The sequence below is a fragment of the Mauremys reevesii genome, linkage group 13 (assembly GCF_016161935.1).
Source record: "Mauremys reevesii isolate NIE-2019 linkage group 13, ASM1616193v1, whole genome shotgun sequence".
In the NCBI taxonomy this organism is placed as follows: Eukaryota; Metazoa; Chordata; order Testudines; family Geoemydidae; genus Mauremys; species Mauremys reevesii.
The window spans coordinates 15,751,719-15,769,737 of record NC_052635.1 but is presented as its reverse complement, the minus strand read 5'-3'; the positions used below and the strand labels follow the sequence as shown (position 1 = coordinate 15,769,737).

General features: G+C 46.4%; 2 protein-coding genes across 2 annotated transcripts; both read left to right on the top strand.

Moving 5' to 3' along the window:
- The first annotated feature begins 323 nt into the window (after positions 1-323).
- LOC120380925 (olfactory receptor 1009-like) lies at positions 324-1,268 on the top strand. The gene has a single exon (XM_039498842.1). It carries the CDS (start codon positions 324-326, stop codon positions 1,266-1,268), a length of 945 nt encoding a protein of 314 aa, XP_039354776.1.
- A 9,569-nt stretch (positions 1,269-10,837) lies between these two features.
- LOC120380946 (olfactory receptor 12-like) lies at positions 10,838-11,776 on the top strand. Its single transcript, XM_039498887.1, has one exon. The coding sequence runs from the start codon at positions 10,841-10,843 to the stop codon at positions 11,774-11,776; it is 936 nt and encodes a 311-aa protein (XP_039354821.1). The 5' UTR covers positions 10,838-10,840.
- Positions 11,777-18,019: the final 6,243 nt, after the last annotated feature.

Here is an 18,019-nt window from a genome sequence, read left to right as displayed (position 1 = left end):
GTCCACGGGGAGTCCCAGGGATCTCAGTGACTGAAATCATGATAAAAGTAGCAGAATCTTGACCTTTGTGGGAAAAATCCCCTCTTGTAAATAATTGATATATGAGAAAGTTAATAAATTGGTGTTCTATTGCAGAAAAGTCAACATTTCTAACAGAAATTAATGACATTTCCTGTGGCTCAGTCCACTTTTATCTAAGGCAAGGGGAAACTTGCATTCATTTTCAATGGAAGTGAGCTACAAATGGGGCTTGTAGCCTGTTGTATACTCCTTAGACATTTTATTCTTATTTTAATGCATATCTCATTACTTTCCCCAAGGAAATGGAGACAATGAAAGAGAGAAACCACACAGCACTGACGGAATTCATCCTGCTGGGGTTTGGAAGTGGTCTGGGGCTCAAGGTGGGCCCCTTTGTGGTGTTTCTGGTGTTTTACATGACAACCGTGCTGATAAACACCATCATGGTCTTCCTCATTAGAGTCAACTCTCGCCTTCACACCCCCATGTACTTCTTCCTCATGAATCTGTCACTCTTAGACCTCTGCTACTCCTCCACCATTGCCCCCAAAGCCATGATGAACTTCCTAGCAGGCAGCAAAACCATTTCCTTCATTGGATGTGCCACCCAATTCTTCTTCTTCGGTCTCTTTGCTGCTACCGAGGCGTTCATCCTGGCAGCCATGGCGTATGATCGATACACCGCCATCTGCAACCCGCTCCTGTATCCCATCACCATGTCCAAGCAGGTTTGCATTCAGCTGCTTGTGGGTTCCTATGTTTGCAGTGGTGTAAACTCCCTGGTGCAAACAGTCTTCACCTTTACACTGTGTTTCTGTGGGTCCAATGAGATAAATCACTTCTTCTGTGACATTCCAGCCCTGCTAAGCCTGTCATGCACCAACACAGACATCAATGAACTGGTGATGTTCACTTTATCTGGCCTCATCATCGTGAGCACCTCCATGGTCATTCTTGTCTCTTATGCCTACATCATATCTGCCATCCTCAGGATTCGCTCTGCTGAGGGCAGACGCAGAGCCTTTTCCACCTGCACTTCCCACATGATGTCCGTGAGTTTATTTTATGGCACTGTTACCTTTATGTATACCCAGCCCAGTCCGCTATCTGCTCCAGCTCAGAACAAAGTGGTGTCTGTGTTTTATACCCTGGTCATCCCTATGTTGAATCCTCTCATCTACAGCCTTAGGAACAAGGATGTGAAAGAAGCTTTGGGAAGAACCATCAGCTCAGTGTTTCTAAAATGAACCTTCTCTATGAACACTGAGCTAAATAATCCTTTGGGTTATGGAAAGATGAGTACTAGCTAGCTAGCCCCATACACCCCCTCTAGCTATCTATCAATTTACCTATATATTGATCTAAACTAGCAGTTCCCATTTGTATTTGTCTGTCTCTCTAAATTTGTACACCACTCCCAACACTGGTGTATGCCATTATAAGAATGATTTAAAAAATAAATCCATCAACCCTCTGTGTTTCAATGTTACATTTTTTCACACTGTTATATATTCCTGTACCTTATAAATTCATCTGATTTGGAAATATAGATTCAAACACCCCTGAACCTTGGGGAGTGTTTGAGATCTGTGTCGGAATTTCACCACTGGTCTATCAGCGCTGATCCACACACTGGAACTCAAGAATAGTCTCTTGGCTTAATGTGTGTGCGTGCGCGTGCGCGCGCCGAAAGGAGGTAAGGTAGTATTTTCAGAAGCACTCAGTGTTGCAGTCAATGGCCATTATATCTCTGGTTTCAATGTGGGAGAAGGGGCAGTGTTAAACCAACAATGAGCACTTCTAAATAGCACCCTTTTATTTTCAGTTCAAATGACAGGGGTATGTGCTATTGGTGCCCAGTTCTCACTGTCATTCAATGGGAGATGGGTGATAAAATACTGTTGGTCCCTTTGAAAATCCCAACCTTGGTGCTGAAATACCCGTACTTGTTACATTAATATTGTTCTCTCTCTCTCCTTTCCCAGCTTGTGGTGTGTATATTGTTTGGATGGCCAAACGAAAGTTATTATAGAAAAAGTGCCATCATCATCGTATAAAACATAATTTTGTGTCAATCCAAACCACATTCATTTTAATTAAGTCAGCGATTAGGAAAGCTGATTATTTTCACAGCTACATACATGGGTATTTCAGACACAGGAGGCATCGTACAAGTGTGAACTTCTCTTCTCGCCCTCAGTGGTTCTGAACACCATTTGCTCTCACTGAAGTCTGCACCTGCAGAGGAAGAGACATGCTAACAGTTGGATGGGAGACACACTGGCTCTGTCGGAGTGCCTCTGCAGCTAGCAACTCGGACGACCGCACAGCTAGCCACACCAGCCCTTGCTCTGGCATCCCCAGGCAACTAGCCCCTAGGACTGTCCAAGCAGCAGCCGATTCAGAGGGCCCCAGGGGCTGCCTGAGTAGTGGGAGCAGTGGGAACAGCCACAGCACAGTGGTCTTGGGTTGGTTGGAGCAGTGCCTGATCCCCTGGGCTTCCCCCCAGCCATGGCCAGAACAGCCATTGTCCCCCAGGACTTCCCTGCCCCGCTCCGCCCCCAGTGGCGGTTGGAGCGACAGAAGCCCCCCCAGAGCTCCCCTTCCCAGTGGTGGTGGGAGCTGCAGTGGGCCCCCCAGGCTTCTCCCTGCAGTTGGTACCAGGACCTTCCCCACACAGTGCCTCCCATCACAGCATCCCCCCCCACCATGATTCAAGCAGGGGTATTTATGATATAAGTCTTGAAAAGGTCACCGGTCCCTGATTTTTTGTTTCTTGCCCGTGACCTGTACATGACTTTTATTAAAAATACCCGTGATTAAATCTTAACATTAATTATCATCATTCCACCAAGTTTCTGTGATGCTTATTATGTCAATATTCTCCTTTAATATCAATCACTCAAGCCCACCCATGGTAGTATTTTGACTTCTAGCATTTGTGTACAAGCACTTATAAAGTGGGTCAATATTTAGGCCTTGGCTACACTGGAGAGTTGCAGTGCTGGTGGTGGCTTTACAGCGCTGCAATTCACTCACCGTCCACACTTGCAAGGCACATACAGCACTGTATCTCCCTAGCTACAGCGCTGGCTGTACTCCACCTCGGCCTGGGGAATAACGACTGCAGCGCTGGTGATGCAGCCCTGCTCCGCCAGTGTGGCCACCAAAAGCGCTGTTATTGGCCTCCAGAGGTATTCGGAGGTATCCCAGAATGCCTGTTAAGCCACTCTGCTCATCTGTTTGAACTCTACTGCCCTGGCCTCAGGTGACCCGCCCTTTAAATGCCCCGGGAATTTTAAAAATCCCCTTCCTGTTTGCTCAGCCAGGTGTGGAGTGCAATCAGTGAATCTTTCCAGGTGACTATGCCTCCACACGCCAAACGAGCCCCAGGATGGAGCAATGGCGAGTTACTGGACCTCATCAGTGTTTGAGGGGAGGAAGCTGTGCAGTCCCAGCTGCGCTCCAGCCGTAGGAATTACAATACCTATGGGCAGATATCAAGGGCCATGCTGGAAAGGGGCCATGACCGGGACGCGCATTGCTGTAGAAGACCCTCTCGCTCTTCCCAGGTGACCTGCAGCAGCGAGATATCTTCCAGGATCAACTCCTGTGGAAAATGTTGGGAGAGTGTTCAGTGTAGGTGCCCCCTGCAGCTGTTTGCTTTCCCCAATGCACAGAAACCCCGAGGACAGTACAGCCCTGAAGCAATCAGTCCCCCTTTACTCATTTTGGGGCTCCTGTGGGTTCTGTGTGCTCTCTTTGGGATGGGAAAATTATGCTATTGTGAAGACTGTAAACTCCTTCACTGTGTGTGAATAACTGTCTGACATAAACAATGCTGCCTCTGTTAAGTGTTGCCTTTTTTGCATTTCCACAAGCAACCTTGAGATCTCGGCTGCCCGTGTTATCAACAGCTCAAAGACTCCAAAACCTCCAGAAGAAGACGTGAAAAAAGCAAAGAAGACCTGCTGCAAGCAGTTATGGATCATTCTGTCACAGAGAATCAAAAAGTGCAGGACTGGAGGGAAAGGGAAAGCAGGATCCGCCAGAAAAGCTCAGCGGCCAGGAAGAAAAGCACAAAGCAGCTGATAAGCATCCTGGCGCGCCATGCGGACTCTATCCAGGCGCTTGTAGCCATGCAGAGCACTACCGTGCCGGCCACCCCACCCCCCATCCCAAAGCTCTTTCCCTTGTGCCCCAATGTCAGCTCAAAACCCCCTTCCCCAGCATCCAGGTTCTTACCACCACCAGCTGCCTCCAACACCTGTACGTTCACCAACCAGCCCTGAGAACTACAACCCTTACCCTCTGCACTCAACCCCCATCACCATGCAGTATAGGCATCCTGAAGTACAGCAGTCATTGCACAGCACTCCAGACAGGACATATTCAAACCTGTGATTGTACAGTTTCCCACCCCACCCCTCTGCCCTTTTAGGTTCCCAAAATGTTGTGTGTCTGTCAATAAAGTTATTTTCTTTTCAATAAATGAATTATTGGCTTTGAAAACAGTCTTTATTATTGCAGAAAGCCAAAGATATCTTAGCCCAGGAAAGAAACAGGCACTGCAAATCAGCTTAGGAAACACAGATTCCTACTAACATTGTAACCACTGCACTTCACTCCCATGCAAGGCACCAAACATTACTGTTGGTTTTCAGCCTCAAATTCCTCTCTCAAGGCATCCCTAATCCTTGCAGCCCTGTGCTGGGCCTCTCTAGTAGCCCTGCTCTTTGGCTATGCAAATTCAGCCTCCAGGCATTGAACCTCAGAGGTCCATGCCTGACTGAATCTTTCACCCTTCCCTTCACAAATATTATGGAGGGTACTGCATGTGGATATAACCGTGGGGATGCTGCTTTCCCCCAAGTCTAGCTTCCCATACAGAGATCACCAGCACCCCTTTAAATGGCCAAAAGCACACTCCACAGTCATTCGGCACCGGCTCAGCCTGTAGTTGAACCGGTCCTTGCTCCTGTCAAGCTTCCCTGTATATGGTTTCATGAGCCAAGGCATTAACGGGTAAGCGGGGTCTCCAAGGATCACAATGGGCATTTCGACGTCCCCTGCTGTGATCTTCTGGTCAGGGAAAAATGTCCCTGCCTGCAGCTTCCTGAACAGGCCAGTGTTCCAAAAGATTCGTACATCATGCACCTTTCCAGGCCAGCCTGTGTTAATGTCAATGAAACACCCATGGTGATCCACAAGCACCTGGAGAACCATAGAGAAATACCCCTTCCGATTAATGTACTCGGATGGTAGGTGGGGTGGTGCCAGAATAGGTATATGTGTCCCATCTATCGCCCCTCCACAGTTAGGGAAACCCATTTGTGCAAAGCCATCCACAATGTCCTGCACGTTCCCCAGAGTCACAGTTCTTCTTAGCAGGATGGCCCTGCAAACTTGCATCAACATGATTCCAATGGTTGACTTTCCCACTCCAAACTGGTTCCCGACCGATCGGTAGCTGTCTGGAGTTGCCAGCTTCCAGATTGCAATAGCCACCCTCTTCTCCACCGGCAGGGCAGCTCTCAATCTTGTGTCCTTGCACCGCTGGGTGGGGGCGAGCTCAGCACACAGTCCCATGAAAGTGGCTTTTCTCATCCGAAAGTTCTGCAGCCACTGCTCGTCATCCCAGACTTCCATGACGATGTGATCCCACCACTTAGTGCTTGTTTCCCCAGCCCAAAAGCGGCGTTCCACGGTGCTGAGCATTTCCGTGAATGCCAGAAGCAATTTAGTGTCATAAGCGTCAGGCGACTCACTATCATCGTCGGACTCCTCATCACTTTGGATGTTAAAGAATAGCTCAACTGCCAAACTTGATCTGCTGGCTAGACTCCATTTCCCACAGAAATCGCGCTGCACAGAAACCGTTGAGAGAGTCAAGGTGGCGCCAAACATGGATGGAAAAACAGGGATTGCTGGGATGTGAAGCAATGCTTCACGGGGTGTTGGGACAGGAAGCAGAATGACCCGCCCCCTCTGCCCCCTTCCCACAACCCACGGCGCCAAAATGGGACGAGGTGCTCTGTGGGATAGCTGCCCATAATGCACCACTCCCAACACCGCTGCAAATGCTGAAAATGTGGCCACACTGCAGCGCTGGTAGCTGTCTGCGTGGCCACACTCCAGCGCTTTCCCTACACAGCTGTCCGAAGACAGCTTTAACTCCCAGCGCTGCACACCTGCAAGTGTAGCCAAACCCTTAGTTGTCTGCCTTAATGTGATGTATTTGAATGGGGCTCTTTTTCATTTGACCATTTCTCTTCAGCTCCGACTGTACTTTATCAACTTCTACCCTCTCTTCTCTTGCCACTGAACAGAATGGGAATGCTACTGCAACTGTAGGCCTCGGGGAAGAAACATTTTGTACAGTTCTAGTCGGTCCACCTCACTCATCCAGCCTAGTAGTTGGGTTTCACCATTGGTCGCACAATATTATGCACCACACAGCATGAATCAATGGCTGCTGGAATGTTTTCCTCCTCAGAGATTGATCCTTTTCATGAGACACTTTCACCTGCCCTTCAAAGTCCACTTGCTAGTCATCCTGAACCTGCCCAGGTGATCGATAAACCTCTCCTTGATTCTCTCTAGGTTGTTGTCATATGGCTTCCAGAGAAGGAAAGAATGGGCCAAGTCACCAACAGAGAGGCAGAGCTGACACACAAACCCTGTTAAAGTCAGTTGGACAGTCTGGGGAGAACACCCTAGCTTTCAGCCTTTCAAAAAGCCCTGCATTTCTAAAACTTTAAGGAGTGTGGACTTTTCCCAACAAGCCACCATTCATGTCAGTAAATCATCCACTAGGTTTCACCAAAGCCTCTGTACTGTGGAGCAGTTACCCTTGTAGTTTGTGTACTCAAAGTCTAACTGGGGAAAGGGCACACAATAAGGACTCAGCATTGTTAGGGAAGTCATTGAATTCATCTATTATTTCCTGCACATTGCCCCGGTTTTGTACCCAGAACAGCAAGACATTATTTCACACCTTGCATACCTGCATGATGACCAACCCCATAATGATTTTCTAGCATCAAATTGATTCCCCACTGACCGATAGAGATACGAGGTTGCACAATTCCATGTGGCAATGGGAATTCCTTTCTTCACTGTTGGGATAGTGCTCATCTCAGTGTCTGTGCACTGCAGATTTTTGGTAAGCTTGGACCTCAGCTCCAGGAATGTGGTTTTCTACAAGTGAAAGTGCTGGAGCAACTTCTGGTCATCCCAGGTGTGCATCATAACCCAGTCCCTGCACTTGGTGCTCACTGGATGGGCTCCAAACAACCTCTCTGCTGGGTGCACCTGATCTTGGAAAGTTGTATGGGTGTATCCACAGGACTGTCTGTTCGCTCATCCTCAGGTGACTCTATCTGAGCACAAGGGCCTTGCAAATAAAACAGAATTATTTTCTCTATACATAAAATGGGTAAGAGTGCTGTGTTCCTCTGCACTGCATGCATCTTTGCAGTGGACAATTCATACACTGGGCATGAGAGCAGCAGGCTATTGGATGAAACGGAGGGAATTGTCAACATTTCCCCCTGGATTCCCTCTAGTCTCAGAGACATAAGGGTATTCCACAATGCACTGAGAAAATCTCCCACAAGGTAACATGCTAAAAGGTGTTGTTAGGGGACAATAGGGTTCCTATCCAGATTACAACACATCTTTTCCCAATACATCCTAATGCTGTGTGGACACAAGGCACCAGCACAATTGATCAAATATGAATGAACTCTGTTCAATTAGTTTTGTCTATGGTCCAGCTGGCTTTGAACTCAAATTCCCATTTTGTAAGAAATTCTGATATTTAAAAAAAGAAGAAAAAAGAAAAAAGGAATTGTTACTCGCTTGTGGGCCAATTCCACACCCCTTGCTCAGCAGAACTACTTGCATCAGTAAGTGCTACTCAATGAGAGTAAGGGTTGTGGAACTGATCACACGGTTGGCTTCACTGGGCATGTTATTTTGAGGAAGGTAACCAACATCTTTATGGAAAAAAGACTAAAAACACACACAGTTCATTTCAGTCTGGGAAATCACTGTAATCCCATAACAAAGCAACATTAAAAATAATATCTTGCTTGAATTTATGAACCTTATGAAGAACCTGAGGACCATGTCCCAGAGGGTTCTGTAATGAAGCAGAAAGACTCATCAATGACGTCAATGCTCATTGTTCAGAGGTCAGTGAGGAGGCGATATTGCCAGGGGTAAAAGTGACTTTTCTGGCTGTTGATAGAACCTAACAGCCACAATATTTGTGGTCCTTTAGTCTGGGGTGACATTTTCAAATTCCATCACTCAGCAATATTAAAGCAGATGAACACTGCAAGTATATGAGCTGTGTGACAGGCAGAGGTGCTGATCCCTTGACAGAAGAAAGCATGAGGTCTCTGTTAAGGTTCTGCAAGAAGAATGAAGCTCGGGTATGTATTGATTTCAGGCCACTGTTGGAGATCGATCCGATAGCCTTATGGAATGCCAGAATGAATTATCAACAGTGTTGTCTCTAATATGATGGTGGCAAGGAATACAGAAGACTTTTCTTTCAATTCTGATTTCAGTGCTTTTAGATTCTGGTTGGTGAGGAGTACCCTTATTGTGTTTGTTATTATAAGAGCCGCTCTGAACATTTTTCCCCTACCGAAAGTTTTCAGTTTTAATTGAAAAACTAAAAATGTTCAGTTGAAAATTAATTACAAACTGAGGCGGGAGAATGGTTTTCCAAGGAAAAAATGAATTGAGGAAAGAAGACACTTTATGTGAATATTTTCATTTAATTTAAACTATGCTATTCTGCTGAAAAAAAAGTATGACTGGCTTTAATTATTATAATTGTTACAGTAGCACCAGAATCAAGGCTCAGGGTCACATTGTGCTAGGATCTGCATATAAATAGAAAGAAGGTCTCCAGATTAAGTCAAGGGGGATTTTTTTTTTACTAAGGTGAAAGGAGAAAAACTGGAAGCTGGCATGGAGAGGAGACTGGACAAGGAAACTGGGAGCTTTGGAAGTAGACTGGGACTAACTGGTCAATAAAACTAGTGCTGAGAGTTGGGAGGGAGACTACATGGGCAAAGAGAGTAGGACTGGATGTCAGAGAGGGACATGAAGGGGAGAGGTGTTGCTAGCCAGTAGGTGACGGGGAGACTGAGATCAGATGAGGAGCTGGGGGAGATACTGGGATTATCAGAACAGGAAGACTGGGGCTGAGAACCTGTAGAAAAGTGTGGAGGAGATGAGAAGGCATGGTGGACAAATCCAATGAGTATCTGGGTGAAGGGGCAGAACCAGCACTGGCTGGGGAAAGAGACTGGGAGAAGGAAGTGAGATGGTGGCGGAGGGAAGATAGCGAGATTTTATGAGGTAGATTGGGACTGCGAGCAAGTGGGAAGGGGGATTTTGGATGGAGGGAGTGAGTGAAACTCGCTGTGGAAGGGGATACTGGGACTGGTATGAGAAGCCTGGGGAGTGGGGACTGACTCGGTGAGGAGAATAAAATGAGACAAGGAGCAAGGTTTGGGAAAGAGCCAGGACTGGGACAGGGAGAGGTTGAGGGCAGAATAATAATCCCTCATCTCCAGAGCTGTGAAAACAAATTCACTGACGTTTGTGAAGCGCTCAGATACTATAGTGAGGGGCACTATAGGAAAGCCCCTGGGTGAATTAATAATTCTCTCTCCAGAGCTGGGTTTGCATAGTGTGCAGTAAGTAAGCTTTAGGGTCACCCGCAGAATGATGAAGACAAAACAAAATATTCAATAGCTGCTCAGTAAGGGGAAATAATAATGTGTGATCAGGTAATTAAGGACTCTATCATAATTAAGCTTGGAATAATTCAGTGTTTTAATATAATTTCAACAGAGCATACCGATGTTTATTTTTAAGCCTTTTTTCAATTGTTATCAATTGAAATTTTCACAATTATAGGAAATTATGGGGGGGGGCTCAAATAAAGGGAGTTAGATGCTAAATATTTAATGACAGTACACATTGAGATATAAAAAGTTAAAGCTTTATAACTGCTAAAACACAAATTGTGAGTATCGCATGTCAACATGTACAAAATAAACATCCTTAAATCAAACTCTAGTAAGTTCTCAAGACAAGTTTTTATGGCTTTTCCTGTCTGTAGATTTTAGTAGTTATTGATGGAAATGTTTTTTCATCAACGTGTGTGTTTGCTGTCAAGTACCTCTAAATATCCAGCCAGTCCACGTCTAATCATAATGTGTAAGTACAGGGAAGTGAATGAAAGTTGCACGGGCAACTTTAGTCCTGGCATTTCCTAACTTTGAGAGAGACAGAGTTATGCTCTAGTTCAGTCACAAACTCTTGGGCTTGATGTGTACTAAATCCTCATCTTGCTCCCTTCTAGCCTTTAAATAAAGGACTGTGTGGACTGATGGCCACATTTCACCACAATAACTCATGTCAAGTATTCCTTCACTCCACGGGGAGTCCCATGGATCTCAGTGAGTAAGATCATGATAAAAGGAGCAGAATCTTGACCTCTATGGGAAAATTTCCCTCTTGTAAATAGTTATATGGGAAAGTTAATAAACTGGTTTTCTACTGCAGAAAAGTCAAAATTTCTAACAGAACTTCTGGAGATTTATTAAGAAGCAATGTAATGACATTTTTAAGGGTTGAGTCCACTTTTATCTGAGCGAACAGGAGATGTGCCTTTATTTTCAATGGGAGTGAGATGCAAAAGGGACCTGCAGCCCTCTGCATTCTCCTTAGCCCTTTTGTTCTTTTTTAAAATGTTTATCTTATTCCTTTTACCAGGTAAATAGAGACAATGAAAGAGAGAAACCACACAGCACTGACGGAATTCATCCTGCTGGGGTTTGGAAGTGGTCCGGGGCTCAAGGAGGGCCCCTTTGTGGTGTTTCTGGGGATTTACATGACAACGATGCTGATAAACACCATCATGGTCTTCCTCATTAGCGCCAACTCTCCCCTGCACACCCCCATGTACTTCTTCCTCATGAACCTGTCACTCTTAGACCTCTGCTACTCTTCGACCATTGCTCCCAAAGCCATGATCAGCTTCCTAGCAGGCAGCAAAACCATTTCCTTCATTGGATGTGCCACCCAATTATTCTTCTTTAGTCTCTTTGCCAGTACTGAGGCGTTCATCCTGGCAGCCATGGCGTATGATCGATACACCGCCATCTGCAACCCGCTCCTGTATCCCATTGCCATGTCCAAGCAAGTTTATGTTCAACTGCTGGTGGGTTCCTATGTTTGTGGTGGTGTAAACGCAATGGTGCAAACAGTCTTCACCTTTACACTGTGTTTCTGTGGGTCCAATGAGATTGATCACTTCTTCTGTGACATTCCACCCCTACTAAGCCTCTCATGCACCAACACAGACATCAATGAACTGGTGATGTTCACTTTATCTAGCCTCATCATCGTGAGCACCTCCATGGTCATTCTTGTATCCTATGCCTGCATCATCTCTGCCATCCTCAGGATTCGCTCTGCTGAGGGTAGACGCAGAGCCTTCTCCACTTGCACCTCCCACATGATGTCTGTGAGTTTATTTTATGGCACTGTTACCTTTATGTATACCCAGCCCAGTTCTCTATCTGCTCCAGCTCAGAGCAAAATGGTGTCTGTGTTTTATACCCTGGTCATCCCTATGTTGAATCCCCTCATCTATAGCCTGAGGAACAAGGATGTGAAAGAAGCTTTGGGAAGAACCATCAGCTCAGTGCTTCTAAAATGAACCTTCTCTATGAACACTGAGATAATAATCCTTTGGGTTCAGGACAGTAACAGTCAAAATCTCTCTCTCTCTCTCTCTCTCTCTCCTTTCAACCCCTGTATCGATCTATCTATTGATCTACCTGTTTATCCCCATACAACCCATCTATCTATCTATCTATCTATCTATCTATCTATCTATCTATCTATCTATCTATCTAAATTTGCAGTTCCCATTTGTACTCGTCTCTCTCTATAAATGTGTATGTCACTCCCAACACGGGTGTATGCCATTATAAGAGTGATTTAAAATAAATCTATCAAACCTTTGTGTATTTATATTACATTTTTTCACATTGTTATCTGTTCATGTACCTTAGAAATGCATCTGATTTGGAAATATGGATTCAAACACACCTGAACTTTACGGGAGTGTTTGAGATCTGTGTTGGAATTTGACCGCTGCTCTATCAATGCTGATCCGCACACTGGAACTCAAGAATAGTCCCGTGGCTTAATATATGTGTGTGAGAGTGTGTGTGTGTGTGAGTGTGTTTGTGTGTGTGAGAGTGTGTTTGTGTGTGTGTGTGTGTGCATGCATTTTTGAAAACAGCCTCTTTTACTTTCAGTTCAGATGACAGGGGTATGTGCTATTGGTGCCCAGTTCCCACTGTCATTCAATGGGAGATGGGTGATAAAATCCCTTTGGCCCCTTTGAAAATCCCAGTCTTGGTGCTAATATCCCAGGACTTCTTACCCTAATATTGGTCTCTCTCGCTCTCTTTTATCAGCTTGTGTTTTGTATATTGTTCGGATAGCTGAGAAAAGTAATGATTATAGGAGAAGTGCTGTGTAGTCTCTGCTCTGCACCATGGAGTACCCCACTTATTCATAACCTCTCTAGTGTAGTCGATCTTGGGGGGGCTGACCTCTCACCGATTAAAGTATGTGTAAAATCTCATCTTAAGAACATACGAACGGCTATAATGGGTCAGACCAATGGCCCATCTAACCCAGAATCCTGTCTTCTGACCGTGGCCAATCCCAGGTGCTTCAGAGGCAATGAACAGAACAGAGAAACATCAAGTGATCCATCCCCTGTTCCCCATTTCCAGCTTCTGGCAAAGAGAAGCAAGGGACACTCAAAGCAAGGGGTTGCATCCTCTCCCTGTGGGCTGGGTAATTGGTTAATGTAAACCAGGGGTCCCCAATGCGGTGCCCGCTGGTGCAATGGCACCCGTCGGAGCATCTAACTGTGCTCGTGTACTGGCTGGTGGATGAGCATCCGCTGAAATGCCGCCGACAAGCAGCAGGTTCCATCAGTCCTGTCATAAACAGTTAAGGGTTAATGCCTCTTTTACCTGTAAAGGGTTAAGAAGTTCACCTAGCCTAGCTGACACCTGACCAGAGGAACCAATGGGGAACAAGATGTTTCAAAAGGAAGGAGGGAAGTTTCCTTTGTTTAGTCAGTTTTTCAGTTTCAGCCAGACTGAAAAAGATCAAGGAACCAGCCTCTTATCAGAGTATTAAGTTTAGAAAGGAATAAATAGGTTTATGTTTATTTCTTTGTAACCTGTCTTGTGCAATTAGAGGAAGAATCAAATTGGGTATTTGGGTATTTTCATGGTGTAATTAAGTTTTTGCCCAGGGGAACATCCCCTGTGTTTTGAATCTGTTGTCTGTGAGAGTAGCTGGTATGCTAATCTCTCCCAGAGGGTTGTCTTTTACCTTTCTTTTCTTTAATTAAAAGCCTTTTTTATATCTGATTGATTTTTCCTTGTTTTTAGATCCAAGGGGGTTGGATCTGGATCCACTAGGAGCTGGTGGGAGAAAGGAAGGGGGATGGTTAATTTATCCTTATTTTAAGATCCAAGGGGTTTAGATCTGTGTTCACCAGGAAATTGGTGAAGTCTCTCAAGGCTACCCAGGGAAGGAAATTAGTGCTTGGGGGTGGTGGCAGCCAGACCAGATCTAAGCTGGTAATTGAGCTTAGAGCTTCTCATGCAGGTCCCTCACATCTGTACTCTAAAGTTCAGAGTGGGGAAGGAACCTTGACAAGTCCCATTGGTGGCTGGCTGCCGGGGAGGGGGAAGTGCTCTTTCATCCAGTCCCGTGGCTTCTGCAGACGAAGGTGTAGTAGCATAGGGTGGTGACTCTTCCTTAACAAAGCTTCGTAAAGTCCACTGTCTTTGATTTCCCCTCCCTCCCATGTCTCCACCCAGGAGCCTCAGGACAAATCCAAACTAAGCATTCCCCCCAGAGTCACCGGGCTTTGCAATCAACAGGGTTACATTCAGATAGCTGTAGGAAAATCAGGATGCTTGGAGAGTGGTTTACACCCATCAGAGGAGAATCAGACTCTCAGTCTGCAGCCTGACCCTGAGACGTTCTCTGAGGGTGTTTATCAAATTAGATTAATTGGGCTACTGATGCACATAGTATGGTTTCTCTATTCCCGCAATGGATTAATTTAACTCTGAAAATTAGGTGTTGGGTTTGACCACTTGTCTTCCACTTTCCTTTGAGCATGATCTCATATTCACTGAAAATTGGGGGCAATCAAAAATAATTATTTTTCATGGAAATTTGAAGATTTTTTTGAAAAATACATTTTCATTTTCTAGTGGGTGGGGAGAACACCTTTTCTGTCCAGCTTTAAAAGTTCAGAAAATATTATTGGTAGGTTTGTCTTGTTTGGCAAATTTCTGTCAAACTATTACTTGCATTTCTATGAGAATATAGAAATGTCCATACAGCGTCAGATCAATGGTCCGTGTAGTCCAGTGTCCTCTCTTCAGACAGTGACCAGTGCTAGATGCTTGAGAGGAAACAAACAGACAAGAGCGATCATTGAGTGATCCATCCTCTTTGTTGTCCACACCCAGCTATATTTCAGTCTATGCCTTCATTCACAATAGTTCCTATCCCCCAACAGCATGACCTATTCTATCATTCCTATATATTCTGTGCCTGCTATTACCATGTCCCATTGATTATCATCATTCCACCAAGTTTCTATGATGCTTACGATTTCAATATCCTCCTTTAATATCAGCCCCTCAAGCTTACCCATCTTAGCATTTCAACTTCGAACACTTGTGTATAAGCACTTATAAAATGGGTCAATATTGATTTGTCTGCCTTCTTGTGATGTAATTGAATGGGACGTTGTTCATTTGACCATTTCTCTTCTGCTCCAAACTGTACATTATCAACTTCTACCCTCTCTTCTCTTGCCACTGAACAGAATGGGAATGCTACTGCAACTGTAGGCTTAGGAGCAGTAACATTTTTACAGTTGGTCCACCTCACTCATCTAGCCTAGTAGTTGGGTCTCACCGATATTATGCACTGCACAGCATGCATCAGCGGCTGCTGGAATGTTTTCCTCCTTAGAGATTGATACTTTTCATGAGACACTTTCACCTACCCTTCAAAGTCCACTTCCTAGTCATCCTGAACCTGCCCAGGTGATCGCTAAACCTCTCATTGCGTCTTTCCAGGTTGTTGTCGTACGGCTTCCAGAGAAGGAAAGGGTGGGCCGAGCCACCAAAAGCGAAGCGGAGCTGACACACAAACCCTGTTAAAGTCAGCTGGACAGTCTGGGGAGAACACCCTAGCTTTCAACCTTTCAAAAAGCCTTGTATTCCTAAAACTTTGAGAGGTGTGGACTTTTCCCAACCAGCCAACATCCATTTCAGTAAACCACCCACTAGGGTTCACCAAGGCCTCTGTACTATAGAGCAGTAACCCTTGTGGTTTATGTACTCAAAGCCTATCTGGGGAAAGGGGCACACAATAAGGACTCAGCATTGTTAGGGAAGTGATTGAATTCATCTATTATTTCCTGCACATTGCCTCGGTTTTCTAACCAGAACAGCAAGATATTATTTCTCACCTGGCATGCCTACATGATGACCCATCCCAAAACTGATTTTCTGGCATCAAATTGATTCCTCACTGACCGATAGAGATATGAAGTTGCATGATTCCATGTGGCAATGGGAATTCCTTTCTTCACTGTCGAGACAGTGCTCATCTCGGTGTCTGTGCACTGCAGGGTTTGGGTGAGGTTGGCCCCAGGCCTGGCTCTATCTTTTTTGGCTGCCCCCCACCCCAGCCCTAGGCTCTTCCCCGCCACCAGTGCCCTCCCCCACCCGCACCCCCGCCGCCCCAGCCCTGGGCTCTCTCTTCCCCCCACACACACTCCCTGCCACCCCAGCTCTGGGCTCCCCTCCACAAACGTGATCTCCTCGTTTACCACAGCAATCCCCGTTTACACTTGCAGTGGGGATCAAACTGTTTCTCCTATTTTTATTTCACTTTAGTATAAATCTCACCCCCCCCTGTCCCCCGCAACCCCATCTTTAGAGATCCAAATGCACATGGAAGGCATAGGGACTAACCGTCAAACCTTGTACCCCGAAAGGGATGGGGATCTAGTAAAGAGGGTTCAGGCAGCGGAGCGAGTGTGGGGGCGCTTGGGGGCTCTACACTGGCAGAGAAGCGGGGTGTGATGTGCTCGCAGAGGAGGACAGCGAGTATCAGGAGGGTTGCGGGAGAAGAAGTGCAGGGGAAGGGGGGAGGTGCGGGAGGAGAGGGCTGGGGGAGAGTACAAGGGGAGAGATGTGGGTGAAGGGAGAGTACAAGGGGAAGGGGTGTGGCGAAGGAGCGATGGGGGGAGGTACAAGTGGAGGGGCTGAGAGCAGGATGGGGGGTGCAAGGGCTGAGAGGGGCAGGTGCTGACAGCTGCCTCTGCAGCCCCATGCAGGCAAAGCCGAGAGGACGGACACTGACCCCCAGGTGCCCGAGCTGTGGGGGTCCCCCAGCAGGGCAGTACCCCCTGCTGCCCCACTCGGAGCTAGGCTCTGCCTCTCCCCACCCAGGGCAGGCAGCATGGGGCTGAGGCGGGGGAGGTGCACAGCAGCCCGGGCTCCGCTCCAGGGGAGGATGCTGGGGCTCCCCAGCATCAGGGCAGCCTGAACTGCAGTCCAGCCTGTGCGACTCAGGCTGCCATGAGCGCCATCTAGCTGCTGAAGCCAGAACTGCAGTGTCAGTTCCAGCTCAGCCTGAAAGCCTCAGTTGACAGGGAACATGTTGGTTCAGGGCCGGCTCCCGTCTTTTTGCTCCCCCAGGAAAAAAAGGGGGGGGGCGGGAGTGCCGCCCCTTGGAAAGTTCTCCCCCAAGCACATGCTTGGACCGCTGGTGCCTAGAGCTGGCCCTGCTTGGCCCTCCACTCCAGGAATGTGGCTTTCTACATCTGAAAGTCCTGGAGCCACTGCTGGTCATCCCAGGTTTGCATCGTAACCAAGTCCCTCCACTTGATGATCATTGAATGGGCCCTAAACCACCTCACTGCTGGGTGCACCTGGTCTTGGAAGTTGTACGGGTGTATCTGCGGGAGTTTCAGTTCGCTCAACCTCAGGTTACTCTATCTGAACACTGGGGCCTTGGAAATAAACCAGAATTCTTTGGTCTATACATAAAATGGAGAAGATTGCTGTGTTTCTCACCACTGCATGCATCTTTGCAGTGGACAATTCATACACAAGGAATGAGAATAGCAGGCTTTGGGATGGCATGGAGGGAATTGTTAACATTTGCCCCTGGATTCCCTAAAGTCTCTGAGAGACATAAGGGTATTCCACAATTCACTATGAAAATCTCCCACTAGGTAACATGCTAGAAGGTTCCACTGGACACTGGAATTCCTACCCAGAGTACAACACATCTCTTCCCGATACAACCTGGTGCTGTGTGGATACAAGGCAGTACTACAATTCACAGAATATGAATTCATTCTGTTGAATTAGTTTTGTCCATGGTAGAGCTGGTTTAGAACTCAAATTTCCATTCCAGGGGAAATTATTAAATTAAAAAAAAAAAAAAAAGAACAGAGAAAAAGGAATTGTTATTCAGATTGGATTTAATTCCACACCCCTTATTCAGCAGAAGTACTTGCATCTGTAAGTGCTACTCAATGAGAGTAAGGCCTGCTCTACACGGGGGTGGGAATCGATCTAAGATACACAACTTCAGCTATGAGATTAGCATAGCTGAAGTCAACATATCTTAGATCATCTTAGACTCACTTATTTTGCATCCTCGCGGTGCGGGATCTACAGCCACCGCTCCCCCGTCGACTCCGTTTCCACCTCTCACCATGGTGGAGTTCCGGAGTTGACGGCAGAGCGATTGGGAATCAATTTATCTGATCTACACTAGACACAATAAATCGATCCCCAATAGATCAATCACTACGGTG

Coding starts and splice junctions, on each gene's coding strand:
- LOC120380925 (XM_039498842.1), top strand. CDS start 324: ATGGAGACAATGAAAGAGAGAAACCACACAGCACTGACGGAATTCATC.
- LOC120380946 (XM_039498887.1), top strand. CDS start 10,841: ATGAAAGAGAGAAACCACACAGCACTGACGGAATTCATCCTGCTGGGG.